The sequence below is a fragment of the Aulonocara stuartgranti genome (genome assembly GCF_965226115.1).
Source record: "Aulonocara stuartgranti genome assembly, chromosome: 3".
In the NCBI taxonomy this organism is placed as follows: Eukaryota; Metazoa; Chordata; class Actinopteri; order Cichliformes; family Cichlidae; genus Aulonocara; species Aulonocara stuartgranti.
Window position 1 is genome coordinate 10,888,594 of NC_138941.1, and position 27,062 is coordinate 10,915,655.

Sequence of the window (27,062 nt, forward strand, 5' to 3'; positions counted from 1 at the left end):
GCTGAGTAAACACTGACCCCAGACCAGCACCGTGATAAAGTGAGCTGCTGCTGCTGAACTTGAACAGGTAACAAAGTGATGAGCAGTCAGGCTGCAGGTTTCTACCTGTTCATGTTTCTACAGTAGAATCACTTTGAAGTGTCTTTGTGCTGTTTCATCTTTGATTTGTGTTCATAAACACTCAGAGAAACATCACGTGACCTCATCAGGATCTGTGTTGGTGTGTGGGGCTGTACCTCAGCTTTATGTTGTTACATGCTCATTTGTTCATTTTAACATCAAAGTAATGTTATGAGGAGTAATGAAGTAATGTACTCCATTACTTTTAATCAAAGTGTTCTGTGTAATATGTGTAATAATGACTGTTTTGAGTAATGACCAACACTGATCACAACAAAGAGGAAATGCCTCCAACATGCACAAACATTTGAGCCACAACATGCAGTTAATGTGCACAAATGTCTTTGATATGCTGCTCAGTGATGGTGGTGACTGTCAGAGCAGAGCTACTGAGAATCAATAAGTAATATCAATGATGGGATCAGAATCACTAAATTCTTCTCATCCCTGTCAGTATCATACATGTGCTGTATAATGTGATAAATGTAGAGGTGCTGGCTGTTCTCTCACTCTGCTGTTTAGCTGTAAAGGACGCCTCCCTGCCTTTGTCTCATTCATGACCTTTAATAGTCTCTTCTAACATGCAGAGATCTGTATGATCTGTTTCATAGAGTCTAACCAGCCTGTACAGGTAACAACAACAGTCACTGCATCACTGACACACAAACGTCATCTCTGTCAATAACAACATTCATACATGGAATAAAAACACATCAGTGGATCATTGCTGGAGCTGATGTTTGTGCTCCTGGTGCAAAGGCTCTCAGTTTCCTCCTTGAAATAACATCAGTGGTGGGTCAGCGACATGCTTTCTTTCCCTCTCAGGTTTAAATATCTGGGACTCTCCACCGTTTGGTTTTAGAGCTGAAGAAGCTTCTCAGATGAAACGTCTTCCAGAAACTTAAAGACGTCTCTTTTCTCTCCAAGCTCCTTAGATCACATGACCTGGATGACTGAACCTACAGACATATTGACCTGGTTTCATGGTCACATGACAGGTCAGAGGTCAGCGACTGTAACTCAGTTCCTCCTGTTAATGTGAACTCACTGAGTGTTTGTGGTTTACCTCTCAGACTGACTGAAGATGATGATGGAGGAAGAGGAGGACAGAGCAGAGTCTGCAGGGTCCAGCTGTCCGTCTGTGAGGAGTGACTGGTCCAAAGGTTATAATCCAGCCTTCAGTGGTGAACCTGGAGCAACGAGGTCAGAGAGCTGAACTCACTGAGTAACAGAAATAATTCTGCACTGACATTATAATCAGTGTTGACTCTGGTTGATTGTCTGACTGTGTTTGTGAGCTGAGAGGAAATGAAAATGAGTTTGTAACAAAATTCAGTTTTGTCCAGTTTTCCTGTAAAAAGCTGAACTCTAATCTAAGAGGATGTTACTGACAGGAAACAGCTGCATTATCTGCAGTCTGTGTGATCACAGCTGCTTCAATCATGTTTGTGTCTGCAGAGGTCAGAGGTCACAGTCTGCAGGGTCCAGCTGTCCGTCTGTGAGGAGTGACCGGTCCAAAGATGACCCTCCAGTCTTCAGTGGTGAACCTGGAGCAACGAGGTCAGAGAGCTGTGATGACTCCTTTACATGTTTGTGTTTCCTGGATAAATATGACCTGAAACATCCTCAGATTGTTACAAAGATTCATTAAAAAGAAAACAATGAAAGAGAAAAGATCCAAATGTTCGACTTGGTCATTTGCTGTTTGAGGACAGTGATGCTCATATCTGTGGGGAAAGTGTGACCTGAGTGGGTTCATGTTTGTCTTTAAAGAACAGAGCTGCTCTGATTCTCTTTGTGTCTGATCTGTTAAACAGTCTGAGAGGTCACACAGAGACCCAGCAGCTAAAGCCTGGATCATACTGGCTGCTGTTACTCCATCAGGACAACACTGAACCACAGTGGTGTGGATGTAGTGGATAAATCCCACCATACTGATGCTCAGAGTTAACCACAGGGAACAAAACCAGATGTTACCTTCAGATTGTGACCTTTGGAGTGGACGATGCAGATTTCAATAGAGAATAAATGTTGTTGTTTTTCAGCTGTGAAGAAAGAATCTAATTTTCTGAACTTAAGAATTTATGATGCTGGAAACAACATGGAGACTATAACACAACATTTCCACTGTGTTCATAGAATGAATGTAAAACTGTCAGACATTCATTAAATATGCAAAATGTCTACAGAAGCATCAGAGGGTCAGACGTGAAGCACTCAGTGATTTTGATCAAATGACTCATCAGTTATTGATCTGTACTACACTGATCTACCACGTTAGTAAAGCTGGTGTTCTGGTGGTGGAGGGAGACCTCGGATCATGTTCTGGTTTTGGAGCAGTGATCTGCTGATGGTTCAGTTTGATGAGCTTCTTCAAAATCATCCCTGACATCACCACTGAAAGGACGTCCATGAAAACAGACTGAAAATTACTGATATGTTCACAATCTGAGAGTTTAAAACTTGACAGACTTGATTCAGATGAAGTTATTTGAGCAGAAACTCCTGGATCTTTATCCTGTGTTGATCTAATCCTTCATGGTTCCTCCACAGAGTGGAGCAGCAGAGCTCAGAGGTTCCCAGTGGTCAGTCTGCCCAGCAGCATCAAACACAGCTGGACTCCATATTTATGGTCTGTACATGTACAACAACTACTTTATTATTAATAATAATGCATTTATTTATAGGTCCCTTTCAGAACACCAAGGACTCTGTGGACTAAATGACCAAAAGAAAACAAACAGTTTGTAGTCGAGATCAGTGGGAATGAAGCTGAATAACTGTTTCTTCAATAACTTTGAGCTCTTAAAAAACAAAAACTAGCTGAAAGTCTGGCTGCTCTTATGAAAAGTACAGAGAAATTATGGGTCGCTCAACACTTGTGCACAATATAAGAGTTTAAATAAATCTAAAGAATAACTCAAAATCCTACAATCATACTGATAAAGTCATCTACAGCTAACTATCCAAGTGGATTTGTTTAAGACAGCTCCATCTGCTGGTGGCCCTCTGCAGGTGCATGAAAGGGGCGTGTTTATAGTGAAAGTAGTAGAGAAAGTAAACCCCACGGGAAGGAGGAGGACTCTCAGCAGCTTCCAGCTTATATTCAGACATTTGACTTCTCACTGAAAGCAGCAAGTTTGAGTGTCTGTACCTTAGTTAGAAGAGATAACATGTCAGTAGTAATTAGAGTTGATTGAGCAATGCTGTCCTTGTAATGTAGTTTGTTATTTTTATGGACAAGTCCAGTTTTTCTGTAGAGCCTCTCAAGTTGGTGACAGCAGCAGTGGAAGTTCACGTGTAAACCAGAGCAGCAAATCAGGTCCAAATGTGTTGTTCACAGTGAGTGGGATCATCATTGGCTGCTATGTTAACCTCCTGCAGCAGGATGTCTTTGGTCAGAGAATGGATAGATCACGAAGTCATTGTTGAGTTTAGGGAGACAGTAGACAGTTGGAGGAGGTTCAGCCAGTTGACACACAGTAGATAAAATAACTGAAGGCAGGAGCAGACACCTGTATGACTCTACTCTACTTTAAAGGTGATCGTTTAGGACTTCAGCAATAATACAGACAGCAATGTAGTTAGCAGTAAAACAGCTTTATTGGGAATTAACTTAAAAAACAAACAAACATCTGTCTCCTATTTTCTGTCACACAGGAAAGAAGCATCAATATCTGATGAGAAGACTTATTTATTTCTTTTTGGGGGTTTTTTCAACAGGAGAAGAATATCTAACAAGTTGATTTGTTCACATCTTAATTTTTAAGTGACATGTGCATTTTGAGTTTATACACTCTTTATATAAGGCAACAGTTTCCTTTTGCAGTATTTTTGTGTGGAGTGTTTTTCTATTTCTTAACAAAAAGGGAACAAAGGTGTTTAAGTTCACCTAGGATGATTTGTCTTAACTTTCACATGGTCTTACTGAGGTGATGTGAATTGAAACATGCATTTTTTTTTGGCGGTGAGGGAGGGATGTGCTGGAAAAGTTTGAAAAGGGACCTTGAAAGTGTTTAAGAAGTGCTTGAATTTGACCCTGAAAAAGGCATATGAACCCTGATCATTATCATTAGCCTGTGTAAGTCCTGAGTGTCCTCCAGTTCAGGGACGTGCAGAGGGGGGGGCTAGAGGGGCTTGAGCACCCGCCCCTTTCCTGATGAGTGCCCAAAGTGCCCTTTTGTTGAGGCAACTTTTAAATTTTTTTTATTTATTTTTTTTATGTGTGTGCGTGCGGAGTCCTGTCTGTGCCCCTCAACAATAATATTTAACTATTAATCACAGTTTTGCTAAATAAAAGGATCTGGCTTGCATCAGTCACATGATCACATTTAACCAATGATCGCCCTTGACGGCAGAACGCGCTGGTTACGAGCCGGGAACGAGCTCACAAAGAGCACGCGCATTTTTAGCGGTCCGGAGCTGTAGGAGAAACACAAGTTAACACAGAGACACAGACTGATGCGACAAAACCAGTAAGTAGGTGTACAGCGCACACTGTAGTGTGTAGCACACTGTAGTGTGTAGCACACAGGAGTATTAGCTTATTACGTACACGTTGGTAAGCTGTCTTGTTGCTACTGACGAACTGAAACAAACGAGCGTGCTGTGTGTGCAACAGCGCGACAAACATTACCTGTCCTTTTATTGGTTTATTGGTTTAGAAGCACTAGTACCAGCTTGAAGTCAGTTATACAGCGAAGTTTGCAGAAGATTTTTGATTTTAGCAAGCTGAATTTTAAAAAAACGAAGGAAAAAAAAAAAAAAGCTTCTAAATTCTCTGCTGCTCAGATAGTAGTGCTGGTCACAGCTGCTGGCTACCTGTGTAAGGCTGTCATGGGTCTGTAGCTCTGTCACCGTTTTAGGGAACATATTTAGTTTTAAAGTATTTAGAAACATATTTAGTTTTAAAGCAAGTTTCCGGGCTTTTCCTGCCTTTCTGGAGGGATTATATTTCACTAAAAAACGATCTAATATGCATGTCCACATAATAATTATTATAATTATAATATATTAAAAACACACGCTGTATTTTAAAGAACATACATTAAGAAGCAGATTATATTAGATTTATATTTTAAATAAGACAAAAGTTGGATGTTACAGCAGTAAAATGATTGTATCTCTACAGTTTAAACATGTAATAAGCTTTGCCCTGCACAGAGTGGATAGTGAAACAAATGGAATCATCATAAATACATTATTTCATATTTATTACTTCCCCCTCCTCATTGCTTTATTATTGTAGCTCTAGTAATAAATAATAATGTAAGGATTCTGGATCAGCACCATGATGCTCATAGTATATACAGTATTCTGAAGAAGGTCTAAAATGTCACTGTGTGCGTGCATGTGTGTGTTTTATGTATATGGATTTTTAAAAATAATATTACTCATGATATAACATTGTGCAGACATGGCTGGTAAGGACATGAGGAGGAAACAGCAGGAGCTGTGTGAGGCTACTAAAGGCAGTGCTATAACATTTTTCTGTCATCATTTTATTATAGATTAAGTGCAAGAGTTGTTAGGTGTGGATAATTAGATTATAGTTTATTGCAATAGCAAGTTGTGCCTTGTTCTCACATAGACAGCAAGTGGAGAGTGATATATGAAATGATGGGATGGAAGGAAGAAGAGAAGCAAAGAGTGATTCACAGGCAGAGCCTAAATTATTTCTCAGTTTTTTGTTGCCTTATGGTTCCAAGCGCTGTCACCAATCTTTGCATTTAGTTATTATCTCATGAAACTTGTTTAATCAGCTACCATCTCTCCTGTGGACTTTTTACTGTCTACAGTCTCAGACCAACACAGCCCTGCCCTTCCCATATTAGATTCTTGATGAATGTGTGTTGTTGTTATTCAGCCTGGTTCAATGTGCCCCTTTTAACTTTGAGCACCCGCCCCTTTAAACCTCTCTGCACGTCCCTGCTCCAGTTCAGTGTCTTTGTCAGTCCCACATGTGTCGTTTCTGTTCAGTTGGTCTTCCAGTCAGTCATCCATCTCAGGCTCTGTCATTCTGTCATAAACACCAGCCTTCACCACCTGTGAGTCCTGCGTTTGGGTCCTCTCTTCTCCACATCCACACTGCGATGCTGTGACATATACAGTACATAAAATCAAAATTCACGTTTTATGCAACTAAAGTGTTTCATTATGTAGGCTACAGAACATAATTCAGTTATAGACGATATATGAAACATGTATACTTACTGCATTTGAATCATTTAAACCATATGTGATATAAACACCTGCACGTGTGTTTGAAAAAACAAACGCTTTGATTTTGACACCCCAAGAAAATCTTCCTAGATCTGCACGTGTTCAGAGTAAGAGCCGAATAAACAGCAGCAGAAGCTGATTGATGAACAGCTGAATGACATATCAGCTGTAGCTGCAGCATCTGCACAGAGTTTGATTGGCTAACGCTGATTTGTTTGTTTTTTTAAACAGGACAGCAGAGAGAGAGAGGAGATGAAGAGTGCAGCAGAGACAGTGAAGAAGAGGTGAGCATCTGACAGAGCAGAGCCAGTTTAAACGAGCCTCACAAGCTCACACATGACAGCTTCATCAACATGGAGCTCTGAGTGTTTATTAAAGGATCATTGGACGCTCTGACACAGCTGACTGCAGCCTTTAGCTGTGAGCACACAGTGTCTCACATTTACATTCACTTCCCTGTCAAACTCAATAACTTTAAACAGCTGCTGTTATCAGGTGAAGATAGCAAAGCTTTCAGGGCTGAGCCCCAGTGTTTCAGGATAATGGCCCCAGAGACCACAGTCACATATGTGGGGAAGGATTTTAAGTTTAAAACTTCCTTTAACCCTTGAGCTCCCCTAGGGAAAAATGGGACCCGCTTGGGTACTTTTGGATTTTTGATTCTCAATATATCAGTCATTTTAAAGACTAGTTGCATGAAACTTGGCCAGGATGTGTGTTTTAGGATTATTTTTTAAATTCAATGATCCCCTCTATGGTGTGGTGTATAGTAAAGGAGATTCACATATGTACCCCCTGCAGTCACCCTTGTACCCGCTTGGGCCCCATTGACTCCCATTATAATCACATATTTTCGATATACTGTAATCCTGACATGTGATAATTTTTTTCTCGTGAATACCTAATGGATCTAAGCCTCTGCCTTCAAAATAAAGGAAAAATATGTTTTGGATCCAATGAGCACAATATTAGGTACAGCACCACCATAGACATTTTCAGTGGTTTTGAATGCAGGACATGGTTATCTTATTATGCAAAATACATGACAATAAAACAGCTGACCACCATAAAATAGTCTTGATGTAGTGGAACTGATATAAGAGAGTGGTGTGAATGTGATTGAGAATATATTTATACTGTGTGTGTGTGTGTGTGTGTGTCGGTCGCAAACAAAACAGCCCGTAGAGCCGCCTCCTTGAAGTGAACAACGGCAGCCTGCTTCGTTTTTTTTCTCTTTTCTTTGAACCTCTGTCAATGTTATTTTTCTGACTTGGCTGAGGGCAAAAACAAGGCTCATTGTGCAGAGAAGGGAGAGGTGTGAAAGCAGCCACTTCTTTGTTGAGCCAGAGGGGGGGAGGGGTGTGAAAACAGCCACCTGCTTGCTGAGCAGAGGGGGAGCGGCAGTCGTTACTCTCCCAGGCAAGTCAGCAGAGCGGAGGGAGAGAGACAGAGAGAGATCCTTTTCTATCTTCTTGGATTCAAGTGCACATTTGAAGTCTGTGGGAATAGTTTGCAGCCTTGTCTTACTAGTCATTTCTGCACAGATGTCACGAAATGCACAGATGCGCGCACCACAACACGAAGCGCACGGTCAATTTAGGGGAGCTTGGAAGCAGTGATCATCCTGCAAACAGCGCATTATTATCGTAACGGCTGCAAAAGTTAGGATATGTCCTGTCTGCAACATCCATCCATCTAGAGGTTCGTGCTATAAAATGTAAATTACATCTTTGTTCAGTTTGTTGTTGAGTTTGCTAAGGTCAGTTCAGTTTCCCAGTGTCACAGGAATGGAACAGGAGGGAGAGACAGAAAATGATCATCGTCTATCCAATAAGATAGAGGATGATCATTTTTTAATTCAGGTGCACCTTTGAAGTCTGTGAGAATAGTTTGCAGACTTGTCTTACTAGTCATTTCTGCACAGATGCCACGAAATGAACAGATGCGCGCATGCACAACACAAAGCGCACGGTCAATTTAGGGGAGGCTTTTGCTGAGAAAGCGCAGCGTTCCAAAAAGCTGAAGCAGTGCTCATTGTGCAAACAGCACATTATTATCGTAACTGCTGCAAAGATATATATAAGATATGTCCTGTCTGCAAAATCTAACCATCTTATGGTTCATGCTATGTATGATAATGTAAATTACATCTTTGTTTAGTTTGTTGTTGAGTTTGTTCAGGTCAGTTCAGTTTGTTTTTTTGCAATAAAGTGTTATTGTTCCAAAAATAATAATGCATTCAAATCAATGTTGTTATGAATTATTTACCTATTCAAGGCTGTAATAACCTCATGCCAAATACTTCCATTTGCAAGTCATTTTTTGAAAATATTGCATATTATGGGTTTCCCCCCCAAAAAACAGGGTTTTTTTTATGACAATAAAGCCATAAAAACCTAAAAAAATATTTAAAAAATAATGAAAAACTTTATATCTGTGGTAAGGTCTGAAGTTGTTTAAAAGATCTGATGTGAAAAAAATCAGAAAAAAAATTCATATATGATATTGCTATATCACCTTTTGTCAGGGGACCCGTGTGGGTACGAAGGGGAACTAATGGGTGTAAATTTGAAAAACTCTTATTACTCCAAAAATAATAATGCATTCAAATCAATGTTGTTATGAATTATTTACCTATTCAAGGCTGTAATAACTTCATGCCAAATACTTCCATTTGCAAGTCATTTTTTGAAAATATTGCATATTATGGGTTTTTCCCCCCCAAAAAACAGGGTTTTTTATGACAATAAAGCCATAAAAACCTAAAAAATATTTAAAAAATAATGAAAAACTTTATATCTGTGGTTAGGTCTGAAGTTGTTTAAAAGATCTGATGTGAAAAAAATCAGAAAAAAAATTCATATATGATATTGCTATATCACCTTTTGTCAGGGGACCCGTGTGGGTACGAAGGGGCACAGATGGGTGTAAATTTGAAAAACTCTTATTACTCCAAAAATAATAATGCATTCAAATCAATGTTGTTATGAATTATTTACCTATTCAAGGCTGTAATAACTTCATGCCAAATACTTCCATTTGCAAGTCATTTTTTGAAAATATTGCATATTATGGGTTTTTCCCCCCCAAAAAACAGGGTTTTTTATGACAATAAAGCCATAAAAACCTAAAAAATATTTAAAAAATAATGAAAAACTTTATATCTGTGGTTAGGTCTGAAGTTGTTTAAAAGATCTGATGTGAAAAAAATCAGAAAAAAAATTCATATATGATATTGCTATATCACCTTTTGTCAGGGGACCCGTGTGGGTACGAAGGGGCACAGATGGGTGTAAATTTGAAAAACTCTTATTACTCCAAAAATAATAATGCATTCAAATCAATGTTGTTATGAATTATTTACCTATTCAAGGCTGTAATAACTTCATGCCAAATACTTCCATTTGCAAGTCATTTTTTGAAAATATTGCATATTATGGGTTTTCCCCCCCAAAAAAACAGGGTTTTTTATGACAATAAAGCCATAAAAACCTAAAAAATATTTAAAAAATAATGAAAAACTTTATATCTGTGGTTAGGTCTGAAGTTGTTTAAAAGATCTGATGTGAAAAAAATCAGAAAAAAAATTCATATATGATATTGCTATATCACCTTTTGTCAGGGGACCCGTGTGGGTACGAAGGGGCACAGATGGGTGTAAATTTGAAAAACTCTTATTACTCCAAAAATGATAATGCATTCAAATCAATGTTGTTATGAATTATTTACCTATTCAAGGCTGTAATAACTTCATGCCAAATACTTCCATTTGCAAGTCATTTTTTGAAAATATTGCATATTATGGGTTTTTCCCCCCAAAAAAACAGGGTTTTTTATGACAATAAAGCCATAAAAACCTAAAAAATATTTAAAAAATAATGAAAAACTTTATATCTGTGGTTAGGTCTGAAGTTGTTTAAAAGATCTGATGTGAAAAAAATCAGAAAAAAAATTCATATATGATATTGCTATATCACCTTTTGTCAGGGGACCCGTGTGGGTACGAAGGGGCACAGATGGGTGTAAATTTTGAGGGATGCTCAAGGGCTAATATTGATAAAATGCATAATAACCTTTCTTGGCTTCCTGTACAGGCTAAAATATTCTATGGCTTACTTGTAGTTCTAAAGAAAGCAATTCTGTTAAACACACCACATTTATTCTGCTCAGCTGCAGTATCCAGATGAAATACATCATCATATTACACAGTTTTCAACAAGCTGCAATTTAGTAAATGCTCGAGTTAAAAGTAACGTTTTGTAAAACTGTTACATTTAGAGCAACTTTTAAGTGGAATAAGTTGCCTTAAAAAATTAGAGAATTATTCAAAACTTCAATGAACACTTAAAAGCCGATTTACAGAGCTTTTAGTTGTTGTAAATATTGTAAGACATGATTTGTTTTTGAAATTTGTGTAATGTGCCTCAATGTTATTGATATTCATCATCAACATCATCAACTTTATTTATAAAGCACTTTAAAACAACCACAGCTGACACAAAGTGCTGTACATTGGAACTGTAAAATAAAATTACATGAGATATAAATGAAACACAAATAAAAGAAGAGTGAAATCATTAAATAACTACTTCAATTAAAAAAGAAACTAAGTCTCACTGAGGTTAAAAGCCAAGGAATAAAAGTGGGTTTTAAGACGTGATTTAAAAGTGGACAGTGAAGGGGCCTCTCTAACGTGCATGGGCAAATCATTCCATAACTTTGGAGCCACAATAGAGAAGGCCCCGCCCCCTCTGAGCTTCCTCCTGGATCTCGGTACCTCCAGGAGCAGCTGGTCAGCTGACCTGTAAGACCGACAGGGTGTGTGGAGATGAAGAAGCTCAGAGAGGTAAGGCGGGGCAAGACTGTGAAGGCATTTAAAAACAAACATAAGAATTTTAAAATTAACTCTAAAAGACACAGGCAGCCAGTGCAGAGAGGCTAGCACGGGGGTTATATGCTCTCTTTTTTGAGTCCCTGTTAGGAGTCGTGCAGCCGCATTTTGAACCAGCTGCAGACGTGAGAGCAACGACTCACTGACCCCCACATAAAGTGAGTTACAGTAGTCCAGGCGGGAAGAAATAAAAGCATGGATCACTGTTTCAAGGTGCTGCCTCGAAAGAAAAGATTTTACTCTTGCCAGTCGCCTTAAATGATAAAAACCGGACTTCACCACTGCTCTGATTTGGTTGTCCAATTTAAAATCACTGTCCAACTTAAAACCAAGGTCAGTAACCACAGATTTAAAATAGACTTCCAGGGATTCTAAAACAACAGGGGAGGACTCACAGGGACCACTGGGTCCAAACACCAACAGCTCTGTTTTCTTTTCATTAAAATTTAAAAAGTTTAGAGCCAACCAAGCTTTAATGTCATCTAGACAAGTCAAGAGAGGTTTTATGGAGATGCCATCCATGTGTTTTAGTGTCAAATAAAGTTGGCAGTCATCGGCATAACAATGAAATGAGATCCCATGCCTTCTAAGTATAGAACCCAGTGGCCCTAAAATTGAGCCCTGTGGGACGCCGCATGACAGAGGAGCAGAAGACGATTCGTAACCGAGAAGGCTGACAGAGAAATATTATTATTATTATTATTGATTGCTTATATTTGAACAATTGTGAAACCTCACTGTGGATGTAAGAGTGAAATTATGTGGATATCTTGAATCCACTTCATTGTGTAATATTTTATGTGAGTATTTGACGGAAGACGAGCAACATCTGTTGTGGAAGCTAACGGGGTTCCTTTAGAATAAACAAACATAGGATTTATTATCACTGAATAATTCTGTATAAATCTATACAAATTATAGAAATATGTAATAGGAAACAACAAAATAATCTAAATTATAAAATAGTGTGTGTGTGTGTGTGTGTGTGTGTGTGTGCATGATTTTAGTGTTTGAACAGTCATGAATTATCTTTAACAGCAGGTTGGATGTAATGTGTTAGAACTACCAGCAGGTGGGGATAAGAGACCTTTAAGGTGTTTGGTGCCACGCTCCACCTTCAGGTTTAAAACTAGTGTTAATGGAGTTTGAAGGTTGAGTTTGTTCCACGACTGCATTTCACTCACTGCCTCTGTTTGTATCTCTGTCACTGCAGGACCAACATGGAGCCAGAAGTCAGCGCTCTCAGGAGGCCGACAAACCTCACAGAAGAAAGGGAGAGAAAAAACACACCTGTGACGAGTGTGGGAAGGGTTTTACTGTGAGGGCTAAACTAAAACGGCATCAGGTCATCCACACTGGAGAGAGACCGTTCAGCTGTGACTTGTGTGGGAAGGGTTTTACTGTGAGGGCTTCACTAAAACAGCATCAGGTCATCCACACTGGAGAGAGACCGTTCAGCTGTGACTTGTGTGGAAAGTCTTTTTCCTTGAAGGGTTACCTAAAACAACACCAACTCATCCACAGTGGAGTTAAAGCGTACAGCTGTGATCAGTGTGGCAGAGCTTTTACTCAAAGTAGCCACTTACAGAAGCATCTGGTTACCCACTCTGGAATTAAGCCATACAGCTGTGACTTGTGTGGGAAGGGTTTTACTGTGAGGGCTTCACTAAAACAGCATCAGGTCATCCACACTGGAGAGAGACCGTTCAGCTGTGACTTGTGTGGGAAGGGTTTTACTGTGAGGGCTTCACTAAAACAGCATCAGGTCATCCACACTGGAGAGAGACCGTTGAGCTGTGACTTGTGTGGAAAGTCTTTTTCCTTGAAGGGTTCCCTAATAAAACACCAGCTCATCCACAGTGGAGTTAAAGCGTACAGCTGTGATCAGTGTGGCAGAGCTTTTACTCACAGTAGCCACTTACAGAAGCATCTAGTTACCCACTCTGGAATTAAGGCATACAGCTGTGACATCTGTGGAAAAACTTTCAGCCAGAGAGGGTACCGAAATGAACACCTACGCATTCACACCAGACATGATGTGTACTGCTGTGAACAGTGTGGCAAATACTTTACAACAGACGCACAGTTACAACGACACATGTTTACCCACACTGAGGAGAGACCTTATCAATGTGACCTGTGTGAGAAGACTTTTAAAGCTCCACATCACCTGAGAGAACACAAACAGATCCACACCAGAAAGAGACTCTACAAGTGCAGCTACTGTGAGGTATGTATTTATATTGTTATCTTGTCATTTTAGCCTGACTGTTTGGAACAACTCTGCTCATTAAACTGTGTTAGCATGTTAGCAATTCTACTGCATGGAAAAGCAGCTCTGAGTGATTATTCAGATTTTCCTTTCAGTTATGATTTTAGTATTACTGTAGTATTATGGTGGTAGTATTGTAGTTATTGCAGCCCAGTAAACTGAGTGTGTTAACTGAAACAGTCAAATGTAGTTGGACGTCTGCAGAGATGCTCTTTATTTCAGGCGACGTTCAGGATACAAATGTTGAAGGACTGACTTACACAGTCTTTGTGTCTTTGTTTAGAAGCAGAGCGACACAGATGGATCCAGTTCTCAACCCTGTCATCACTGTGGTGGTGGGAAAGACTTTCATTGTGACCTCTGTGGAAAAACTTTCAGTCAGCAAAAGACCCTAAAAGTACATCAACGTAGACACACTGGAGACAAACTGAAATACTGCAAAGAATGTGGGAGAAGCTTCACCACACCAAGTGAGTTAAAACGACATGAACTGATTCACAGTGGGGTTAAAAAGCACCTCTGTGATCAGTGTGGGTCATCCTTCACCACTGCAAGGGACCTTAAATCACACAAACGAGTCCACACAGGAGAGAAACCACACAAGTGCAGACACTGTGACAGAAGCTTCTCACATTCAAGTACTTGTAACAGGCATGAACGTGCACACATGGAAGGAAACTACAGCTGTGACCAGTGTGACAAGAGCTTCAGGAATCTCAGATCATACTCTGCACACAAACGATCCCACGTTACTAATAAACTGTTTCACTGTTACCAATGTGCCCAAACATTCACCTCATTGTCTGCTCTGTGCAAACATCAGCGCGATCACTCAGGGCTGAAATCACTCCCATCACTGGATCACAGTGAATCTGAAGACACAGAAAGATCCTCTGGTTTCTGTGTCAGACTCAAAAAGCTTGAGATCAGGCTCCACAGAGTTCAGATAGAATCATTTAAACTTGTGTTGAACTGAACTGGTTGCTGGGCTGAACTTCTACATAATACAGATCTACATGGGATCTTCTTTTCTGTTGTTTTACTGAGTCAGTTTTGTCCTTTTTTCTCTGTCCTGGTTTTGCTCGTCTGTAAATGATTGAAACTCAGTCAAATAGTTCATTGTTCTCCAGCAAAACGTTTTGGAAACTCATGTTTAACCTTTAAAACTCTGACATGTTTTAGCACACAAGGCTTCATCGGGGAGTTCACTCATGATTGGACCATGAGAACAAAGGTTTTTAGTTCTTTCAAAGAGAGTCTTGGAGATGTTTGATGTTTCTGTTTTTCTGAAACCACCTGAAAGAAAAACTATTTTTCTTGCTTTATGTAGTGTGGAAGTTTTTAATCTTTCTTCATCTGTGATGTTCTTGAATGTGTTCACGTGAAGATGGTACAAATAAACTGTCCTTTCAGCTTTAGCTCCTAATTTATTCATTATTTATGGATGTAGCACAGCAGCCGTCTCTTGATTAACACATGGAGGGCTCGGGATCTGATGGTGTCGTCTCCCTAATTTGCCCACTCAGTAAATCTCACTCATGGCCAAGAAATTGAAATAAACCTTGTTTCCCTGCTGGATAGTGATCCACTGTAACTCTGCTCCTCCTTCCTGTTTAGGATTTCTGTGGCTGAAGTAAAATTCCCTCCATCCATCACTTATCCTAGCTAACCCAAAGTGAAATAAAGTTTTGCTGGTCTTAAAAAAGCATTACAATAATGGGCATTACCAATGCAAACTGAATGATACAGAAGATGAAAGAAGAGACTTTGATCAGTTAATAAAGCTCATGATCTTGATTCATTGTGGCTGCTACACAGATACTTCTGGGTCACTTCTCTCAGTTAGGAACCTTCCTCACCAAACTGACTGTTGGACCACACCCCTGGTTTCATGAGAAATTGTTTCAGCCATGATTTCTCTTCCTGTATTTCAGAGTAAAGACTGAAGTGACAAATGGAAGCATGTTTAAAAAACACAATGTGAGAGAGACGTTGAGGTCCTTAGAAGTTACCCTGGGTTTTTCTGTCACCCTGCTAGATGTTACACACCTTGTTATTGGACTGATTTCTACTGCTGGACTACTCCTGCGGAGAGTAACAATACTCTTACTAATTAGCTCCCTTTCACACCTTTGGGGATATTTATTTTTGTGTTTGCAGCGCTGTGAGCCAGAACAGCGAGAGAAAAATCTGCAACAGCGACGAGCCAAATGCTTACGTTAGAGGTCTGCATTCCCGCGGCTGTCCCGCAGGAGCCGCGGGACCCGACCAGATTTCTTGCAGCGCGGGAATAAATTTCCAAATAAAATGCGGTAGCGGTCGGTAACTCTGGTGTAATTTGAACGGGAGCGGGCGGTCTGAAAATATAGCGTGCCCGACATTTTTTTGGAACAGCATATCTGTGATTTCCTCATTCTAATTGAGCACTGGTACAGCCAGTGCTCACGCCTGTTACACGCACTGAGCGCATGGATCAGTGCTTTTTGCACGTGCATTTTACTTGCACAGTCTGTGACTCTGTGCGCGCATCACCTGCATCAGAGCGCGCTTTACCAACATGGCAGAGCAAACTGAAGATGCAATTTCCTTGAAGGACGTTCAGCTGGGATTAGACAACGGTCAGTTTACTTTAAGGAAACCCACATCAGGCAAGTCTGATGTATGGGAGTCTTTTTCATGCGTCATAGACGCAAATGGAAAAAAATTACCCTTTGTACAATGCGATAAATGCCTCAAAGTTTTACCCTTTTGCAGTCACAAGACTGGAACCTCAGGTTTAAGGCGGCACTCATGTCCCATCACAAAGGGGCAAACAAAACTGGCATTTACTAAATCTTTGCTGGTGCCAGAGAAGTTTAAAAAAGAAACCAGAGACAAATGTGTTCAGTTTGTTTGCCAAGACATTCGACCGTATGATACCATCTCTGGAAAAGGCTTCACACAGCTGGCCCAACATTTGGTCGACACAGCAGCAAGAATAGGAAAATTCGATGTCTGTGAGATACTACCACACCCCACAACGGTGTCAAGAAATGTTGAAATGAGGGCTCAGAGTCTACGTAAACATGTTGTGGAGGAAATCACTGCAACAATATCGAAGTTTGGATGCGCTGTTACAGCAGACATATGGACAGAAACATATCGAAAAACGTCCTTTTTGTCTGCAACCATCCATTACGTTAATGAGCAATCTGAGCTACATTCAAGAGTGCTTTTTGCTGCCCCTTTTGACCCAAGCACCTCAAAGACAGGTGAAAACATTCGAAGGCACCTGCTGCAGAATCTCAGAGTGTTTGGCATTGATGCGACAGACATGGGCAAAAAGATTATTTTTGTCACAGATCGTGGAGCCAACATGATCAGTGCCTTACGAGAATACACGAGGCTAAACTGCACAGCGCACATACTAAACGTGACTCTCTCCAGTGCGTTTGGTACTGCCATAATCGAAAAGTCTCCAGAGATCGCTAGCCTTCTGACTGATGTTAAAAAGTTGGTTACATATTTCAAACACTCAGGACAGCAGGGCAAGCTTAAAAAGTCACTGAAACAATCCATAGAGACACGATGGAACTCTAACTTTGACATGTTAAATTCTGTCTTGGAACAGTACGAAGACATTGCATCTGTGCTGACTGAGAGCAATAATTATGACAAGATCGGACGCATTAGCATCAGTACTCTTAAGTTACTAGTATCATTCCTAAAACCCTTCAAAGAGGCAACTGACGACTTGGAAACTGATAACACAGCTCCCAGTGCCTCACTTGTTCTTCCGTGGTCTGTGCGATTAATTGAGCACTGTACATCAGCCACAAAAGAACCCTCTGCTCTCTGAAATTGCAACCGTCTGTGTAACACGGCTGAAAGAATTACTGTCAGCAGACAGCACTTCATCCCATTCTGTTCACATGCTTTATAAAATAGCAACCTTTCTGACACCAAATCTGCGAGGTCTGAGAATGTTAGATGAAAGAGGGCGACAGAATGTGATACAGGGAGTCAAGGAGATGATCGATGATTTAAAGTTTGATCATGCACATGATGAGGATGTTGAACCAACACCTGCCAAAAGGCCTACTGTTCTTCATAAATTTTCAGATTGGGAGGAAGAGGAAGAATCATGTGGATCAAAATCACTAGATGTTCAGATTCAGGAGTACAGGACCATGAAACTTGAATTATCAAGTCAACAAAACATTTTGCAGTGGTGGAATTCCAACAGTTCCCAGTTCCCTGCCCTGAGCAACCTTGCAAGATTTGTCCTCTGCATCCCGGCAACGAGTGCACCTTCCGAGAGAGCATTCAGCCTTTGTGGTCGGATTTTGGAGGAGAGACGTTCAGTACTGAAACCCTCATCAGTCAGTGACATTCTTTTCCTGCATGGAAATTTAAAATAATTTGGATTTTTTAAGTAAGTTTCGTTCATTTGATTAATAGTTTATAATTTTGAGATGTCGTTTATTGTTGTATTTATATATGCATATTTTCTTTTGTAGGAGAGACCTTGAATTCGACATTGGGACATTTTTTCGTTAAACTGATAGTTTAAACCATTTAATTTCGCAGTGGCCAACTATTTTGTTCTTTTGTTTACAATTTTAAGTGACTTTTTTTTTTTTCGCGACACTTTCCCTACTGTGTTGACAGAAAAATGTTACGTTTGTATTTTACATAAAAATAACAAGTAGGCCACAATGCTGTATTCGTTTTTATTTATTTTATTTTTGCAACACGTTTTCCATGTTAAAAGATAAATGTTGCATGTTGACAGATAAATGCATCTTGTTTAAGAAAAATAAATACAATCATTGCACAACCTGCAGTTTTATCTGTTATCTCTATTTTTTGGTGGTACCCCATTTAAATGTGAGATTTTGGAAACCAGATCTAAATTTAGCGGGAACGGTCGGGTCGGGTAGAAAATTATTCTAAGCGGGCAGCGGGTGAACAAAGACTGAATATACAGCGGGAGCGGTCGGGTGCGGTACAAAACCTTGCGGGAGCGGGACTAAAAAAACATTCCCGCGCAGACCTCTAGCTTACGTGAATCGCAGCAGCTGCACATGTGCTACGCTGAATTAGAGGATATCTTTGCTCTGGATTTCTATTTCTACTTTTTCATTTCTATATGATTCTTCTTGCATCTAAACAAAGATGATTCAATTTGCTAAATGTTGATGGCTCTTCGTGCTCAGGTGTAAATGAGACGTAATATTTGCTCTTGGTTTGGTTCTCCTGTACAGAACCTTGCAGTACAACAGAAACCGAAAAACATTATTTGTAGTTGTTATTCTTAGTTGTTCTGCTGCCTAAATACCACAGGGTCTGATTATGAAGTTATTGAGCTGCACATACTTTACGACCTGCTTAAGTTGGAGGTCACAGCGTCTGTAGAGCAGCTGGAACATAATGAAGTCTACAAGGTTAAAGTTTTCTCTTCAGTTATTGTTCTTTCTGCTGCTTGGTTTGATGGATCTGAGAGCTTTTGTTTTTATTATTGTTATTATAATTATCATTAATATTTTACTCTCTAGAAGCTTTAAAATAGTGTTTGTGTTTGAAAAAATTGATTTAAGAATTGAACAGAAACATCTGTCCTTCTGAAAATCGCCCAAAGGCACGGAGACAAAGTCAAAGGATGCAACCTGTAACTTTCTCTTCCTTCATGTCAGGACCATCATCCATGATTTATATAAAATGCATATAGCAACAGTAGCACTTTAGTTTGGACTTTATGATTTCTGTAACTGGAAAATATTATTTTGTTCAAAGACAGAAGTGACCGCATAGTTGCAACATCAAAGGGAAATATTAATTAATTAGCATCAAGTATATTTGTTGCTTAAGCGTTTGCACTATAACTTAAGTAGGATTATAACTTTTAAGGAAGGAAAGATTTCAGATATTTAGTTCACTGCTTCAGTTATTTTATATGAAATTAAAACATTTACGTTGGTCAAATATGATGCTCTAAATCAAATAAAAGTTTGAAAATAAATGATGTATTTTTAAATGCTGCAACAAATGTTCACAAAAAGTAACTATAATTAAAACCAGTTAAACAAAATCAAATGTTTGAATCATGCTTAACCAAATGCCAGGCTGCAGAGCTGAACCTAAAGTATACGTAGAAAGATTTCAACATCTGAGCAGTTTTTAATGTTTTTATCACATATAAATGTCACAGCAGTGGGTCCTGGCCCAATGCTTTGTGTTTTTGGTTTTCTTTGACTCTTGTTTTTCTTGGTTTTTGTTCTTCTTATTTATCAGGCTCTCAGTAATCTTAGTTCTCCCTCCCTCAGTGTTCATTTCAGCCTGTGTTTAGTTTCTGTTCCCGTGTCCCACGTTTCATCGTTTCATGTCGAGTCAGCCCTGTCTCTCTGTTTCCTGTGTCTCCCCAGTCAGCCCCGCCTCCCTCGGGCACTCATGTGTGATACAGAGTAATAAACCTGACTACATTTGCTACACTCTCTTTATTACCTGTTACTTTAAAATTCATACACTAATTATGTCTGCCCATCTCTCTAATGTGAAGGTCAAAGGTCAACATCCCAGTGACATAAGAATAATCCCAAAGGGGCAAAGGCAGCGGTTAATTTAGCACATTTAGCATTAAGGGTACAGCAAGGATATACTTTTACTTATTGTGGCAGGGGTGTGGTCTCTGGCCTGCTGCAGTGGAGGCTGGTGGCGGGACGTTGGACGGCACAGGTGAGGGTGATGGAGCTCATGACTCTCCCCTTTATAGTGACGGAGGAGACTGGCGTGGGGGAAGCGTGTAGTGGAGGAAGCCGAGGAGAGAGCTGGTTTCTGGCTACAAAGACGGCATCAAACCAGAAAAGATTGCTTGTGGTCAAATAATGTGTAATAATAATGAAATAAATAGGCCATTGGGAAAAACGGGATTTTGAAATAAAGACTGACTTTGAAAAAAAGGACATTTTGGATTAAAAACGGCTGGGAATAAATAAAATGCCTCAGGAATAAACTCTGTTATTGTGAAAAATAATGATCATGAAATAATATTTCACAATAATAAGTAAATTTATATAGCAGAATGCAATATATTTCACAATAATGAGCTTTTTTTCAAAATGTGTTCAATTATTTCACAATATCATTCTCACATTACATATCTGTGTCTTATTTATTCACATAGTTACTTATTTCATCATGACTTATTTATTTATTTAATTTTGAACACTTTGGAGTTCCATATGGTTGTAGTGGGCTTGTAATGTAAATGTGGTCTGATTAAATGTGACATTAATGCTGACGCTGCATAAACCTGATAAAACAGTTCTATTAGTGGGTCTGTGTGATCAGCATCAGTGGGTGAAGCTGAGGCCTTGACTAGTAGAACGTCATGTTGGTGTTTAACAACACATGAGCCAACATCAGACTCCGAGCGCTACGATGCTAAAGATCAGAAGATCCAGTGTGACATCATCGTTACCTGGCAACAGTAGCCCTCATCTGACTTTATTGGAGGATATTTACACCAGCAACACGGTTTAGTTTGATATGACGGATTAACAACATGCGCTGTGATATCCAGTTCATCTGTAACAGATACTGGATCTAATCAGTCAGCAGATATTTGATCAGCTTATTTATAACTATACTAGAAACAAATACAACTGTGTTGGTGATTCATGCAAACTTGCATATCAGCCTTTGAAGGTTTTGTAGTATTGAGAACAAAGAGGTTGTGTTAGGGCTGAAAAGCCCGACTTGTTCTCCTCTGCAGGTCATCAAATGCACCACAGAAGTTTGTATTTGCACAGCCTGTATATGTTTGCTGGCTTTATTATTCTCTGTTCAAAGACAGTAAATATGGAAAATGTCTCATGTAGTATCAGCTTCATTTAAAATGACTGCAAACATTTAGAGAACATGTGCTGCTGTTTGTCCTACATTTCAACACTGAATGAACCCTGAAAACATGATGGCAGCTGGCAGGTTGGAGTTCACATGAAATATCGGCTGTATGAAGACTGGAAATATAGATGATACAAACATGCAGCCAAACATTTGTGGACATGGATAAACTATCTGATCCAAAAAGCAGGAAGTGACACAGCTAGAAAGTGTGTAACAGCTGAAGTCAAATGTAATGCAGAGTTGAATCTGCACTTGGATCCATCTGTGAAAGGTCCACATGTAGGGATCACATGAGTCCTGATGTTTGTCAGTCAGCTGGATAACTCCATCTACTGTGGCTACATATACTGGGCTGGTAGCTCCACAGTGTTGGAAAGAAACTATTAAATGTGCAAAGTTTAAAATCAGAGGCTCTTCTAACACAGGAGCCATGTTGAGTTTAGATCACAGCCGACCACCGGCAGTCTGAAATGGAATGAAGCCCATTGACAGCCAGCAGGTCTAAACAGGAACGCACCCATTTGTATGTGTGGCAATGATGTGGCTGCAGCTGACACAGGATTGGTTCAAACTAAACATCAGACACATTTCACAGAGTTCACAAATAAACTCACGTTTTTATTTTTGAAGATGATCATAAAGTAGAATTTATGGTCCAGTAGAAACAGCAGGAGGTTTGAGCCCTTCTGATGGCAAGGCAAGGCAAGTTTATTTGTATAGCACAATTCAACAACAAGGTGATTCAAAGTGCTTTACAGAGACATTAGAAACAAAAACAAATAAAAAGCATGATTTAAAATTGATTAAAACAAGCAAACAAACTAACTAACTAATTAACAAACAAACAAACAAAACAGTATATAAAATCAAAACAGATAAAATCAGAACAGTAGATAAAATCAGTAGTTAAATGTAAGTTTTGAAATTTAAGCTTAAAAGTGTGGATTTGGTGCTTTATTCAAATGCAGCTGAGAACAGGTGAGTCTTCAACCTGGATTTAAATAAACTGAGTGTTTCAGCTGATCTGAGGCTTTCTGGGAGTTTGTTCCAGATATAAGGAGCATAAAAGCTGAATTCAGCTTCTCCGTGTCTGGTTCTGACTCTGGGAACTGATAAAAGACCGGATCCAGATGACCTGAGGGATCTGGAAGGTTCATACTGGGTCAGGAGGTCACTGATGTATTTTGGTCCTAAACCATTCAGAGCTTTATAGGCCAGCATCAGAACTTTAAAGTCTATCCTCTGACAGACAGGCAGCCAGTGTAAAGACCTCAGAGCTGGACTGATGTGGTCCACTTTTTTGGTCTTAGTGAGGACTCGAGCAGCAGAGTTCTGAATGAGCTGTAGTTGTCTGACTGATGTTTTAGGTAGACCTGTAAAGATGCTGTTACAGTAATCAAGCCTACTAAAGATGAATGCATGGACTAGTTTTTCCAGGTCCTGTTGAGACATCAGATCTTTTATCCTTGAAATATTCTTGAGGTGATAGTAAGCTGACTTTGTTATTGTCCTAATGTGTTTTTCTAAGTTTAGGTCTGCATCCATCACTACACCCACATGTCTCGCCTGGTTTGTGGTTTGTAGATGTATAGATTGAAGTTCTCTGGTGACCTGTAATCGTTTTTCTTTGGCGCCAAAGACTATTACCTCAGTTTTGTTTTTGTTTAGCTGGAGAAAATTGTACGGGGCCTTGGTCTCCTGATGACATTGTGATATATATTTGTGTGTCATCTGCATAGCTGTGATAGTTTATTTTGTTGTTCTTTATAATCTGTGCCAGTGGGAGCATGTAAATGTTAAACAGAAAGGGTCCCAAGATGGAACCTTGGGGAACTCCACATGTGATACTTGTCTGCTCAGATGTGAAGTTACCTATTGATACAAAGTATTTCCTGTTTTCTAAGTATGTTTTGAACCAGTTTAGTACAGTTCCTGAAAGACCTGTCCAGTTCTCCAGTCGTTTGAGTAATATGTTGTGGTCAACTGTATCAAATGCTGCACTGAGATCCAGTAAAACTAAAACTGACATTTTTCCACTGTCTGTATTCAGACATATGTCATTAAACAGCAGAAACAGGATTTGGAGGAAGATGTTAATAGATTAGAAAGAATTGTACACTGTGAATCAATGCAAGTCTTTCTATATAGACAGATCTGTAATAATCCCTCAGGTAGGTTCCTCTGGGACAGTCACAGATAGAGACACCAATTCTGACGTCCTTTGAAAGCCTGACTTTGAATTGTCATCACTCATCATGCACACAGATGTTAATTCTACATATTCCTGGTACTGAACTCTAAATCAATATGAAGAAAATGCTCCTGCTAATCTGCATCTATGTTGATATCAAATCCTTTTCCAGCACATGGATAAATCTCTATAAATCTTTCAGTCTGATCAGAATGGGCTCAGTGTTGTTATTGCAGCTCCCTGATGTTTGAAAAGCTAAATGTCCATTTTAAAGTGCTCGTGTGTAGGATTGTGTTCCCTTCCTTTGTGCAGTTCTTACAGTAAACATGTTTGAATGTTTCCTGTTCCCCTGATGCTTCTTCCTGTTGGATAAAATTGGTTTGAATAACATGTTCTTATAGGTTTTAATGAACTTCAAACTGGGATCGACTTACAAAACTGTCTCATGTTATTGGAACGATCCACATTTGCATCCATTCACGGTACATTTGACACATGAATACGTTTGTACACATGATGAAAGGACAGATGGTGTTTGTGTGTCCTTCTTAAACTCAGTGTGGATGTTTCATCATGTAGAACTACTTAGAACAAAGTCTTTGGAACATTTGGAGAACACGTTTAGGAAAGTAACATCCTGGTAGAACATTTTCTTAAAGCAGAGCAGAGCTGCAACATGACTGTGAGGATTCAGAAGAATAAAGTCAGAATTCTTTATTATTATGAAGACTAAAGTGCACCTTAATGCTGCCGATGAACACACATGTTCTTTGTGAAAGCATGTGTGAGCACAGCTGACATGCACCACACTGACCCCACTCGCCCCATTTCTTCATCCACTTCTTGCTCTTGTGCTTGAAATGAGACGCAGCAAAAGTCAGAGGCTCTAAAATCCACAAAAAGGGGGCTCGTTAGATCAGGATACTGGATGTGATCCATAGAAAACATGGATAATACACCACTTTATTTGAAGCATCTGTAGCACTGCCTCAGTTCTGGATGTTTCCACAGACTCCTCTGTGCACCTAAAGCAAAGGTCAGCAGCACATGTAGTTGGGACAATTCTTCAGTCGCACAAACTACACAATGATTTTCCTCCAATGACGACTTTTCACTTGCAGAAATGGTCCTGTGTGATTTCCAGGCTGTGATATAAAAACTAGTTCCTAATGGCAGCGACTCACTCAGTAAACATGTGTTTCCTTCACCAACCTCACACACAGATCCAATAAGATCAGGAAGTGGGCAGTATAGTACAATATGTGTTATTCTGTGCTGCACTGCCCAAACTAAAGATCTGCTGAAGTGTTGGAAATGATCCAGATGTTTATTTTGGACGATACAGCAGAAGATCAGACATGAAAGTGGAGATAACACAGAAGACCTGCAGCAAAGGTCAGAGGTCAGGCTGGGCCCCTGGATTCAACAATGAGCCAATGATCATCAAGCAGTGACTAAAGCAGAGCCCTGACGTTCTGACATTCATCACACAGTCAGAACAAATGTCTGCTGATGACTTCATCTCATGAAACGACTGATAGATGTCAGTTCATTGATCAGCTGAGCTGCTGATCTTCATCGTCACAGAAACATTCAGCTTGTTTCAATCAGTAAATAACTCCCACTACTCCCAGTTTGAACTGTTCCCACTCAAAATGCTGTGAGAACAATGATCATTGTAGAACTTCACAAACATCACGTGTTGTTTTCCACATGTAAGATCAGCAAACACACAGAAACTTCCTGTTGCCACACACGGCCTCTAAAATCTCTTCCACGCTTTCTGTCTGAAGTCCACTCTCTGTGTCGGATCCACAGGAAACAACAAGATCTTATTAACATGGTTTTCAATGTGTCTCCTTCCAAAAAGTCCAACCAATGAACAAATGTGTGTATTTGTGGAGGCCGAACAAAAGCATGACACATTTCTCTGTTTCTATAAACTGGAGTCAAACACAAACATGAAGAGTTTCACTGACAGACTCCAAAATGCCCCCACAGTGGATCAAAGGGAAATCCTACAGTGTGGCCAGAGACTCTTAATGGCTCCAACATCAACACATCCACAATGTTGGATCCAGTTCTGCCTCACAGAGTTACTAAGACACACCCTCTGCCAGCATCACAACAGCTCCACCTGCTTCACCTGCCTCCTCAGCATCTGTACACCTGAAGAGAAAAGAAAGGCTCCAACAGCTCAAATCTACAAAGGATTCATGAAGTTTCATCCAACAATAACATGTTTGCCTTCCACAGTGTGCTGTTAGACACCACTGTACCTCTGCCATTTCAAAAAGAGCAGCTTGGGAACATTTTGGCTCCAAACACTTTGTGTTTAAGTTCTTTGTTTTCTTTGTGAAGCCGACAACATCTGGAGCTTTGTGACTCATAGAAACATCATTTTGTTCTTTAGATGACAGCAGATTGGGACTGAATAATCAATCACTATCAAACCAATAAAGACAAACATGCTGATTTTACAGGAACTTTGTTGGAGAAGCTGCAAAGACATGAAACTGGTGGAGATCCCAAACCAGTTGATAGTGCTGGTTATTCCAAATAAAGCTGTTTCCCTTTGAGATGAAATGACTTTGTGTCCTGATATATAATAAAGATGTTGTTGTTTTTGAGCCCCTGTATTAAAAGTAGTTTAAAGTCAGCTTGAGTTTGATGTCTTTATGTCAAAGCTGCTCATGATGTTGAGCTGCTGATGGAATAAAAACAATATAAAAGCATGTAGTCCAGACTTAAATGCAGCCTGTTGTTAGCTGAGGTCCACACACAGTGTTTGACAGTGTAAAGTGTGTGAAAGGGCTGCTGGTGGAGCTCACTAGGATGAGCAGGTGACCACGAGGTGGAGAGCAGCTGGCCTGGCTTTGACCCGGGCCACGCCCCCTTTCTCTCTGCTTTGCTGTCACTTATCTTCACTGCTCTGTCCAATAAAGCTGAAAAAGGCCCCGAATCAAAGAAATCTGCTGCAGCCTCTGAAATGTCTTCTGTTTCCTTCCCGACGGCTTTTTCACCGTCAGCCCATCAGACAGTCCAGCAGCATTTATGATGATGTCATGATGTTGAAGAGGCTGCTACGGTGGCCTCCCATGACCCCCAGCCTCATCACAGCTGAGATGCAGACATTTGAAAACATTCAGCAGACAACTGAATAACAGTCCAACACAACAGTCTGTGTGCAGACACACACTGACCTTTCATAGAGTCAAACACAGCTGGTTGAGTCATTTCTCTGTGAGTCTAAAGTGAATCTAGTATTTGAAAGTCCACTTCCTGTGTTTGTTGTTGAAGACTTCTTCAGCTTCTTCTCAAGGACATCAGCTGCTTGTTTGGCAGCAGAGGCAGTTAAGAAGCTTCCTGAAAAACACTGAACAGTGAGTTCACTGTGGCATATGACAGATTCAGCTTTCTGTGTGCAAATGTGTCTGTGTCGACCTTTCAAATGCTGTTGAATCCAAAACATCAGCGGC

The 27,062-nt window shown here is 39.9% G+C and overlaps 2 protein-coding genes and 1 long non-coding RNA gene across 3 annotated transcripts in view; all 3 read left to right on the forward strand.

Moving 5' to 3' along the window:
• The window catches only part of LOC309702186 (protein NLRC3-like), a 374,484-nt gene that overhangs the window by 256,226 nt on the left and 91,196 nt on the right, over window positions 1-27,062 (forward strand). The gene's annotated exons all lie outside the window — the stretch shown is intronic.
• The window catches only part of LOC309702354 (uncharacterized protein), a 103,688-nt gene continuing 76,662 nt past the window's right edge, over window positions 37-27,062 (forward strand). The window contains exons 1-5 of the mRNA XM_082527048.1: window positions 37-67; window positions 1,048-1,118; window positions 1,194-1,323; window positions 1,579-1,680; window positions 2,674-2,752. Of these exons, the coding sequence (XP_082383174.1) occupies window positions 1,205-1,323; window positions 1,579-1,680; window positions 2,674-2,752 (300 nt within the window). The 5' untranslated portion in view covers window positions 37-67; window positions 1,048-1,118; window positions 1,194-1,204. The remainder of the gene's footprint in view (window positions 68-1,047; window positions 1,119-1,193; window positions 1,324-1,578; window positions 1,681-2,673; window positions 2,753-27,062) is intronic.
• On the forward strand, window positions 12,322-14,923 carry LOC309702509. Its single transcript, XR_014275573.1, has 2 exons — window positions 12,322-13,463; window positions 13,789-14,923. It is a non-coding gene; the product is annotated as an uncharacterized lncRNA (long non-coding RNA).